This window comes from Clarias gariepinus, chromosome 6 (genome assembly GCF_024256425.1).
Source record: "Clarias gariepinus isolate MV-2021 ecotype Netherlands chromosome 6, CGAR_prim_01v2, whole genome shotgun sequence".
NCBI classification, from domain to species: domain Eukaryota; kingdom Metazoa; phylum Chordata; class Actinopteri; order Siluriformes; family Clariidae; genus Clarias; species Clarias gariepinus.
The window spans coordinates 33,444,451-33,456,142 of record NC_071105.1 but is presented as its reverse complement, the minus strand read 5'-3'; the positions used below and the strand labels follow the sequence as shown (position 1 = coordinate 33,456,142).

The window sequence follows — 11,692 nt, the reverse complement described above, 5'->3', positions numbered from 1 at the left end:
TATACAAGTGTAAAAAATTTACTGAATGAAGTATATTATTATTATTATTATTATTATTATTATAGAACAAAATACAGTAGAACCTAACTTGGTCTGTGAGTGTTTTGCAAGACTAGAAAAAAAAAAATTTTTAACTTTATAAAAAAAACTCGTTTAAAAAGTTAAAAGCATGTACAAGTTGTACTCAAGTGCTTTGTCTACCGAGTGGTACACGAACACAACTGCGTTGTGAGTTATGGTTCTTCTCTCTCTTACTCATGTAGGATTGTGGGTAATCTGTAGGTACTGTTTTATTATTAGGTTGTGACAATGTGTGTGCGCATAAAGCAAAAGCAAGTGTCATTAAAGAAGTTTCTTCTCAAAAACGTTTTTACGGAAATCCTTTTCAAAGGTAAAGGTCAGGTATTTTGTTTATTTTATTTTATATTTTGTATTAATTTTATATGAACATTTTTGCATTGAGAAACGAATAATCTAAGTTTCTATTATTTCTTATGGGATAAATTTTCTTTAATATCCGAGTGCTTTGATATACGAGCATGCTTCCAGAACAAATTATGCACTTAATCCAAGGTTTAACTGTAAAAGAAAAATGTAACAAAAACCCCACCCACCAAGAACACAAGCAAATACAGTACATACATGAACACACACACATCTGTGAATTTGTGAAATAAGCAATAAGCGGTCATCATTTGTAAAAGAACATATCAGTAAAACCACTGTGTGTATTTAATCTTCTGTAGCTCAAGAAAAAATAATAAATCTTAAATCCCCTGTGAGATAGAGGGACACTTAACGGACTTCCAGTGTCATTAATGACATCTTTATGTGCAGAACTCAATGGGACTGAATCATCTGTAAAGCAAAATTTAGCAATTAATGGACATGGTTTCAACTGTACCCCAAATTTAGGCAAAAAAAAACGTGCAACTTAAATTACAGGAAGAGAGGTATGGTACCTGTCACATCTATCCACAAAATCAGGATATATTTCAACCAGACTTGATTTGGAATAATGGACTCAAAACTGAATAAGACTGAGAAGGTCGCAGGAAGTGACGACATCTACCACTATGTCTATATCTTCTCTGGGAATTTCCTATATATATATATATATATATATATATGTATGTATGTTCGGGTCAAATGCGTATAAAACTCACTTTGTCTGACTTAAGAACAAATCCAACTTTTGAACGTGCTCGTAGTGTCTACAGGAATAAATATAGCTGAAACCACAATCTTTTAGACTCTGGTTGCCTAATATTTTAAAAAAGCATCACATGAGTGCATACTATACATAAAGTCCATTTCGCTGTGTCTACAGGTAAAATTTACAGTAAATCAGTGTCACTTACTCTGTGTGTCTCTGGCCAGTTTGTCCAGCGGCATGAGCTTGAGTCTGAGGAACTCCGCCATCTCTTTGTCCTCTTCCTGTTCCCTGGACAGACAGACAGACAGCAGCACGCTTGTGAGTCAAATATATAAGTAAAATCCAAAAGGAGTGGACAGAATGAGAATGTCACAGGAAAGGGTGAATAGAATGTGGATGAGACACGATGAGAGAGCGAGAAAGGGAGCGAAAGAGTGTCAGGAATGAGTCATAAAGCTGCGAGAGCTGAGGCAAGGTCACAGAGGTGTTGATAAGCTCTCACTCTGACGAACATTAATAAGTGTTGAAATTCTCACTGAGACTGCGAAACATTTTCTCTGTGATTCATTAATTAAATACGAAGAATAAATAAAATAATAATTAAAAAAACATGATGATGATGGACAGTCTGCTTACTCAGAGCTGTGTATATTCAAACTACATACACTGTGCTGTGCTGGTTATAAAGATGCAGTTTGTGCAGCTTTGTGTTGAATTGTGTGTTTTTCTGACTCGGAGCTGGCCATGATAGAAAGATACCAGAGCGCCCAGTGTATCATAGCCCTGGTTTTGATACAACCAAAATTGTTAAGTAAGAAATAAGCCCCCCTGCAACCCACTGCCAGACACCACAACACACACACACACACACACACACACACACACAGAGGCTCTGCTGCACCCCAGTGGCACCCAAAACCTAGGTGGGTTCAATGTTACTCGGTTTAATTGTATGGCTGATCAGTGTAATACAGAAATAAAATACATTTATATTGTTAAAAACTGTTTCTAGAAATAAAATAATATACTTTTCAACGCTATGACTCGAACACAGCAACGCATTTTTCCACTGCATCTTTATTTTAACCTGTTTTTTTCCATAAATAATTAATGACCCAGACAGCAAGGCATTGTCCCTCTGACATTTCATCGATGTGCCATGGAAGAGCATCATTTTCATGTGTAGGCGAACGGGCTGAACAGAGTGTATGGACATCTGAAATGTCCTGTGGTTTAATTAGCTCTTAAGTGAAGTTAATTACTGAGCCGAAGGCAAGCAGTTGAGCGTTGCTTCTTCACAGGGATCATGTAGTGTTATTTCACTAAATAAATCTTCTTTTCGCGCTTTTCTTTTAGCAAATATCAAGGTTTGTTGAGCGACTATATGTACCGACTGGGCATGTCGATACCGGCTGGGTGTCAGATGGGTTCACACACTTGTTCATTTCGTTTCACTGCACAGTCATTCTCTCACACACGTAATCAGCTCTGCAGCAACGAGAAAGCTGTTGCTGTGTGATTCAAGCAGAATGTACCGAGAGCTGGTTAACTCCTGAAACGGAACACGTACAGGTCCAGTTTATTAAAAGGTCCAGCTTACATCTGCGTCTAATGGACTGGATGATGTGATATTGATTTATAGACTTGGATTGACATCTGTGCCTGGTAAATCATGGGGTTGTGACCATACTCACATAGGACGAAGAGTGTAGCTTCTGCTTTGTTAGAAGAGAAATACCTGCAGTTTGAGGATACTAATACACGCTTTTAATCTAAATAAACATCACACAGACCTGGTCTGACCTGAAAAGCAAATCCTCTTTGAAGCCACCGAATACCTTTTTGAATACCTTTCCTTGTTATCTCTGAGACACAACGTGTAGGAGTATAAACTAGCGGTGTGACAAATCAGCACTTCTAGACCCCACGTTTCTCTGCCTTTGCTTTTCTCTTTGGTTATTAATTGGATCTTTCTCTTACACAGACACACACACACCTCAATCTTTCTACTTCTGCATCATCCACCAGGAAGTCCCTCTTCTCCACCAGTTTATGGATCTTCTGAATCAGCTCTTCCTCCTTTTGCTGGTGCTTCTTGCCCTTATCTTTTTCTGGGTTGAGTGAAAAGGAGAGAAAAGTACCAAACAGGATTAATGAATTTAGATGTCAACTCTCTCTCTATATATATACTTTATATATTTTCATTTACGTACATGATTATGGATACTCCTGCTTAATCCATTCCTTGTAGGTTTTCTTTTTCTATTCTCGTAGATACTGTACGTTGTCAGTTCTGTGTTCATAGCTTTTTGTATTCTCATAGTTGTCATATTCTTGGAACTATTGTGTACTTATAGTTATTATGCTCTCAAAGTTGTTCTATACTTGTAGGTGTCCTTCTCTCATAGCTATTGTGATCTTGTAGCTGTTCTTATGTCCTATTCTTGTATCTGTTCTATTCTCTTAGCCGTTCTAAGCCGTTCTTCTGCTCTGTTTCTTAAAGTTGTTATACTCTCGTAGCTATTGTGTTCTTGTAGCTGTCCTCTTTTTGTACTCATCCTATTCTCATAGCTATTGTTTTCTCATGGCTGTCCTTTTCTGATAGCTACAGTGTTTTTGCAGTTGTTTTGTTATCATAGATGACCTAGTGGTTAGCACAGTGGCCTCACACCTTCAGTGTCTAGGGTGCGTTTCCCACCTTGGCTCTGTATACATGCTCGGCTGCTGTATTCCCTCTGTATAGTTGTGTAAGTCTTGTTGCTGTCTAATTCCTGTAGCTGTTCTAGTCTCTTGTACCTATTATGTTATTTTAGCTGTCTTGTTCTCCTTGCTGTCCTGTAGCTAATGTATTTTTGTAGCTGTCCTATTCTTCTCTAGCTATTGTATTCATGTTCTATTGCGTTCTTATTGTCCTATTCTTGTACCTACTGTATTGTTGCGGCTGTTCTATTCTCCTAGCTATTGTATTCTCAGTATATACCCAATCTGTCTCGCCTTGACCAATCATTGGATTTGCCTTCAAAAATTAGCTTTAAGATATTAGTTCATCCGAGTTATTTATAGCTGGGGTTTGTTTACCTTTATTTTTTCCCTGCACACACAGAAATTGATGAAAGGTGAAGGGCAGAGTGTGTAGAGGACAGGATGTGCCTGCTCAGCTCTTTTCACACGCAGAGAACATAATCCTGAAAGCATCTCTGACACATGAAGATAAGCACACGCATGCGTCACTCAGTCTCTCTCAGACGAACACGAGCTAACGCAACACACGCAGTGGTTATTGACAGCCACGTGCCACAGAAGCTGTGAAGCCTACCAGCTCTGCTTTAGGAGGTGCGCTGTTCTAACCTGCTACTGCTGTATGTTTCAGTCAGTTTCAGGACTAAACCTTAGTGTATTCTGTATAACAATAACAGTGCTCTCTGCCCCATATGTAGCAACGAATCAAATGGTGAAATATGGAGGAGAAACAACTGTCATGTCAGTGATATTATATGTCTATGAGGGTACAAACCTGGCACTGCCACGACCTTACGCAGCTCCTGCTTCAGAGCCATGATGTCTTTACACAGTTGAATGTCGTCCATCCTGAAGAAAGAAAATAAAACGTTCTCAGGAGGAAGTAGGGCTGGACAATATGATGCAAGATACACTGCAATACAAGTAAATCAGTTATATGATGAATTATGCTTAGCCTCAGCAAAGAAAGATAACCAGACATTTGTGTACTGATCTTTGTCCTAAATGAAAGATTACATTTCTTCAAAGTTATTTATTTTTATAAATGATTATAATACACTATATGGCCAAAAGTATTCCCTCGCCTGCCCTCACAAGCATATAAACTTCCAATTATTAATCCATATGGTTAAATATGATGTTGGCCTCGCTCCCTTTGCAGCTATAACACCTTCAACTCTTCGGGGAAGGCTTTCCCCAAAGTGTGTTTATGAGAATTTTTGACCATTCTACCAGAATTGCATTTGTGATGTCAGATGCTGATGTTGGACGAGAAGTCCTGTCTCGCAGTCTCCGCTCTTATTCATCCCAAAGGTGTTCTATCGTGTTGAGGTGCAGGTCAGTCAAGTTCTTCCACACCAAACTCAAACTCATCCATGTCTTAATGGACCTTGCTTTGTGCATTGGTGCACAGTCATGTTGGAACTGGTATGGGGTTGTTATTCAGAGCTTCCAGTAAAGAGGAACTCTTCAGCATACCAAGACATTTTGGACTATTTTATGCCCCCAACTTTGTGGCAGCAGTTTGGGAATGGCCCCTTTTTGTTCCAACATGACTGGACTAACCTTAACTAGCATACTAACCATATTAAACACTATGCATTAAGAATTTGATGTAACTAAAGTTCATATGTATGTGAAGGTAGGCGAGTGAATACTTTTGGTTATATGGCGTAGCTGTTGTGCAGAACCTTGCTTGTGACTCGTTCACCAGGAGTCCTCAAGTGTCTTGAACAAAATTGAACTCCATCCATCAGAGGCCTTTTTTCAGTCAATAAACCGTGACTAATAATGTCTGTAGTCACATAAATTGATGCGACTGATCAATACAAAGAGAATGTCAATTATGTTGTAATATTCTCACCCTAAGCAACACGGAGAGATATCAATTATAATAAATAATGAAAGTTAAAATTCCACTATAATACTTAATCTTCATAACACGCTTCCAGCTTGACTGCTGTTATGTAATACTGTTTGTCAGCCGCGGCTGGAGGTCGTGGGTGGACTATCAGAGCCATGACTCACTGTCCGGTCTTATTTTTTACTTAACCTCGGTATTACCGATGCAATCACACTGGGATTGCTGCTTCAATTTGCTCTCTTTCTTTTAATCTGACACTTTTCCCTTCCTTTGCTTTCTTGTCTCCATTCCTCTCACCTCATCTTGCAGCGCAGTGACTGCTACCACGAGCTTTAATCCCCAGCAGTAGATGACTCATCCACGCGCTGTTTTCCTCACTATTTCCCCATGTAGTCCCTCTGTATCTCTCGGTCTCTCTTTCATGACACGTCTATTTCGTTATCATGTTTTTTTGTTTCTTTTTGTTTTAACATTTTTCTTCTACCTTTCATTTTTGTATCTTTGCTTCATCTTTTTTCCTTTTGGTTTTCCATCTGCCTTTTTTGTTTTGAGCATGTGTATGGGTGTGTCCGTGTTAGAGCTTTGCAGTGCTTTGTGATGCACTAATGCACTGCCTGCCAGGAAACGTTTAGTTTGTATCCTCAGGAGTCCCTTAGACAACGAGACCACGCTGAAGAAACCCTTCATGTCCCAGTCACCAACAGCAGTCGCATTAAATCCAATCGTATTAAGCTTGATGTAATTTACCCTCGTTCTCTGCTCCACAGAAGGAAACAATTCATTGAAGCGGAAGCCCAGACAATTCTTGACCTCTGCATTATAATTCAATCTTAACCCAAGACTTTAAGATAAAACTGAGACTGGAGTCTGATAAGGGGGCAGTTTCGTTAAAAATATCTTTATATATTTTTTTATATTTTTTTTTAAACAACCATAAATGGTATATGCAAAATGTTTGAGAAACCAGGAAAGCAGTTTATATACTCTATGTAATGCAGTGTTACATCCTGATCTGTAACACGCAGGTTAGAATGACGTCATTGTCGAGCTTGGCACCTTAGAGAGACCAAATAGGAAATTAGCTGAGGCTTGAGCTCTTCCTCAAAAAAAAAAAAAAAAAAACTCTAGAAATCATAAGTGCTCTGACAAACTGTGCCATCGTTGTACACACCATACGGTGACTAATTCTTTATTTATTTTTTACTTTCCCCATATGGGTAGCTGCAGTAGGGTGGATCAGTGAGATAAATAGAAATATCATGTAAATAAATCCTGTTGTAATATGTTGACGACTTCGGTGCTGGCAGGTAATGCTGCTTTTTGTTTCGTTTTTTTTTTTTCCTGTGGTCTTAATAAACCTGTGCATTTGCATCCAACATCTTGGAGTTCCTCATGACTTGGCGCAAGGTTCTTTGGTTTCCTCCCAACTGTTACAATAGATGCCAGCAGGTGGAATGAATACAGGAAGGTTTGTTAAAAAAAACAATGAAAACTACAATTGTTCCATATTAATTATTTGTTCCCTAGAATAAGAAAGGTTAAACATGGTTTTATTAAAGCAGTTCTTTTGTAGATTTACCCCGAAAGTTTAGTGAGCAAAATCTAAACCTAAAACCTTCAATTCCCGCCTCTGTGTGTACATGGAGTTTGCATGTTCTCTTGTTCTTGGTGGGTTTCCTCAGGGTACTCTAGTTTCCTCCCACAGTCCAAATACATGCAGATTAGGCTAATTGGTGTTGCCCATAGTGTGTAAATGTGTGTGTGTGTGTGTGTGTGTGTGTGCTGTGATGGATTGGGACCCCACCTCATGCCATAGGTCCTGGGATAGGCTCCAAGCCCTCTGCAACCATGCATGTGGGTAAAGCGGTAAAGACAATGACACTAGGATTCCTTCTAACCTAGTAGTCCCGTCTCTTAGTGTATGAAATGAACATACATTACATGAATTTAATATACAAATAAAAGTTTTCTAAAGTGAGTTTTATTGATTTTTGACTCAAACTTCTTATTTGTGGGACTCATGATGCAGGAGATAGAGAGAACTTTGGAGAATTTTTATTTTTTTTTAAAATTGTGATGCCCTTTCACCCAGTGGCAGGCTTTACAGGCAGTCTTTTTCTGTCAGGCTCAATTTAAACCCTGAGGCTTTTAGTTTCTGTACATAACTACAGTCACGATCTTGCCCTCCTTGTTCATGGCTCGGCTTCTTCAGCAACAGCGCCATTTTTTATTTACATTTTTTTAGTTCCAGTTTTGGTTACTCTTTCTAGCTTCCTGTCTAAGCCTTTCTAAAACAAACAATTAAAACTTTAACCATTGTGATCTGAATTAATAATAGTACGTTATTGAAAACTGGTAATAATGCATTCGCTAAACAAATTGTTAATATACGTTTTTATTTAAGAACAGTTTGATTGCAAAATGAGATAAAGACTACTATGACAAAATGCAAACCAAAATTATTTTTGGCACCTTTTGTCTTAAAGAAAACATTGACAAAATATTTACTAGCAGTTCATAATAAACAAATCTGCAAATCATAAATTCTCTGCCGATGAAACCAATCTTCCAAAAGTTGATCTATGTAAGTCTTGTGTGAGTACCTGTATCTTCTTCTTTGTCTTTCGGCTGTTCCCTTCCAGGGGTCGCCACAGCGAATCATCTGCCTCCGTCTAACCCTATCCTCTGCATCCTCTTCTCTCACACCAACTAACTTCATGTCCTCTCTCAATCTCCTCTTTGGTCTTCCTCTAGACCTCCTGCCTGGCAGTTCCAATGTCAACATACTTCTACCAATATGCTCACAATCTCTCTCCTGAACTTGTCCAAACCACCTCAATCTGGCCTCTCTGATTTATCTCCAAAACATCTAACATGGGTTGTCCCTCTGATGAACTCATTCTTGTCACTCCCAAGGAGAACCTCAACATCTTCAGCTCTGCTACCTCCAACTCTGCCTCCTGTCTTTTCTTCAGTGCCACTGTCTCTAAGCCGTAGGGCATCACTGGTCTCACCACTGTCCTGTAAACTTTCACTTTCATTCTCGCTAATACTCTCTTGTTTACCTGCTTATTTATGTATTTACCCAATCAGCCAAACAAAAGGCGGCAGTGCGATAAATTAATTTATAGAGAGTTCGCACAGAGGAGAACAGTCCTACTGCTTCAGGCTAACAGGCATGATGTGATAATCGTGCTTCAAGCTTCCACAAAAGAAACTCAGACCAACTAATTACCTTCCTATGAGACAGTAACTGGAATCTGATGATGCAACAGGTTCAGGCTCACCTAAACTCAAAGGTTGAGGACTGGGGGGAAAAAAGTTGTTTTTCCACTTGAGACTTGCCATTTTAATCTGATCTCTCTCATTAGCAAGGCCTTTCTGCCCACAGAATGAAAACTGACTGTGTAATTGACATGTATGAAGGGCCTCTCTGTGGTTTGACTACCAACACAACCGCTTTCAAAGATGCCCCAATTAATTTAAACGAGTTTTTATTGTTACTCCTCTTGTGGAGTCTATTCACATCTATTTAATTAACGATTAGCAGGTTTGCAGAAGGACCTGGGGACATTCAATATCATAAATATGCTAACATTTGTTCTTTTAATTTTGGCCACAAACCCTCACACACATTCATACATACATGTAATCAGTTTTGCAGCCCAAACCTGAGTCATTTCATGCTGCATAATTAATTCTTATAAAGGTCGAGTGTGCTTCTGGGCTAAAATTGGTATAACTAAATATTCTTTTACCTCACTAATGCAAAGTACAAATAAATAAAACAGTAGTGGATTTAAAAATAGCCTCATAGTCTAATATGTAAAATGTCTGGGACGAAGCATCAGTAGTGCAGCGAGGGAAGTTGACAAATAGCACATCAGCATTAAATCCTGCGTTAAATTGATTAGTGGACAATGGATATAAACATCCACACACCACACAAGTCTCACACACATACACCCACACACACTTTCTCAGACAGCTAGCAAGCAGCCAGTGATTTGTGGTCCTCACATAAAGCGGAGCTCGGACTCCCTTCTGACGAGCACCTCCCTGAGCCTCTGGATCCTGGCCATCTCGATCTCGATTTCATCTGGAGACATGGAACTCTCAGCCATGGACACGTCCATCTGACCTGCAGCGAAACAGAGACATTCAGTGTATCAGTGTATCTGTGTGTGAAAGATGTGCCACTGATCTGTATGGGGGTTCATACACAACAGGGTGTGTACAGTATATTGTACATCTTCATCTGACTAACATGTAAAGAAGTAAGACGCAGAAGAAAACTCCAGTCTATTAACAAATACACAGCCTCCACATTACATGTCCCTGCGTTAATGATTACTATAGAAATGACAGTATTAGAACAAACGCATTATAAATGCCGCTCAGCCATGACATTATGACCTCTGACAGGTGACGTGAATAACATTGGTTATCTTGATACAATGCTGTTTACTTCACCTGTCAGTGGTCAGCGTTTTTCGGCAGTAAGTGGACATTTTGTCCCTGAAGATTCAATGATCAAATTTAAAGTTTCTTTGTCATATAGACATTAAAGAAACATATCCCCCACCCCGTACAATGAAATTCTTTCTTTGCTGTTCCCAATGAATGCCACAAAAAAAGAGACAGAAAAGAGTAGATAAAAAAAGATTTTTTAGTTTTAGCTCATTTTTAGTTTTTTTTTTTTTTTTAAACTTTTAAAACTGTGTTTGACTCACTCGGGTGTGCAAAATATTTAGCAAATTCCGCAATGAATGTTCAAAGATCATTGTTGACAGTTAGATAGAGATGGTAGACAGTGACTGTAAACTCCTGTCAGCTGCTGAAAAGTCTGATGGCATTGGAAAAAGATCAGGCTGGAAGTCTTGCATTTCATCCTTCTGTACCTCCGGCCTGAGGGAAGAGGTGAGAATGTGTTGGATAAACAAGTACAGTATAAGGATTTGTCGTGGGAATCTTATAAGATAATGTTCCTTGCCTGTAGTGGTCAGGAACTGTTAAAAGTGGCCCAAAGAAGGAAAACAGTGAACTGGCTTCAGGGTCCATGGGCGGCCAAAGCTCACTGATGCACGTAGGGACGAAGGCTAGACAGTGTAGTCTGATCCAATAGAAGATCTTCTGAAGGAGGCTGGTTCCAGTAGAAAGGTGTCAGAACACACAGTGCATCATAGTTTGTTGCAAATGAGGCTGTGTCGCTGCAGACCGGTTAGTGTGCCCATGCTGACCTGTGTCCACTGCCAAAAGTGGCACCATCATGTGGACGGCAGGATGTGTTTAGGTCGCTTACCTGGGTAAAAGGTGGCACTAGCAGCATGATACTTTGGGCAATGTTCCGCTGGAAACATTCAGTCCTGCTTTTCATGTGGCTGTTATTTTAAAATAAACCACTTGGATAAATGTTGCTGCTAGCAAAAACATCCCTTCATGGAAATGGGAACTGGGAAAATGAGAACATGGGAACATGTTTTCATTTTTTATGCCACTTTTTCTCACACACATGCATGGCAGTGGCCTCTTACAGCAGAATACAGCAGTAAGGCTGGACTGGACAATCGGCTTCAAGAGGTTGGGAGATGAGGGAGAGAGTGAGACATACAGTGGCAACCTACAGTACTGGATTCCAGTCATCGTTAAACAACAAGGAAAAAGTGTAAGAATAATGCATCCTGCCACACTGCAAAACTGGTTCAGGAATAGTTTAAGGAACACAACAACGAGTTTAAGTTGTTGACTTCGCCTCCAAATTTTCGAGATCTCACTCCAATCAAGCATCTTTGGGATGTGCTGGAAAAACCAATCCGATCCACAGAATCCCTTCAGAGGTCTAGTGGAGTACATGACTTGACAGCTCAGTGATGTTTTGGGGTTGGACCTATTAATTTCTAGCTGGGAGGTCATAACGTTATGGCTGTTGCTAT

At 39.4% G+C, this 11,692-nt stretch overlaps 1 protein-coding gene across 2 annotated transcripts in view; it reads right to left on the bottom strand.

Moving 5' to 3' along the window:
• Positions 1–11,692, bottom strand: part of bmerb1 (bMERB domain containing 1) — a 30,859-nt gene that overhangs the window by 3,375 nt on the left and 15,792 nt on the right. For both annotated transcript variants that reach the window (XM_053499566.1, XM_053499562.1), the window contains exons 2-5: positions 9,780–9,900; positions 4,671–4,744; positions 3,153–3,267; positions 1,362–1,444 (exon numbers count right to left, since the gene is read on the bottom strand). In XM_053499566.1, coding sequence (XP_053355541.1) covers positions 1,362–1,444; positions 3,153–3,267; positions 4,671–4,744; positions 9,780–9,900 — 393 coding nt within the window. The remainder of the gene's footprint in view (positions 1–1,361; positions 1,445–3,152; positions 3,268–4,670; positions 4,745–9,779; positions 9,901–11,692) is intronic.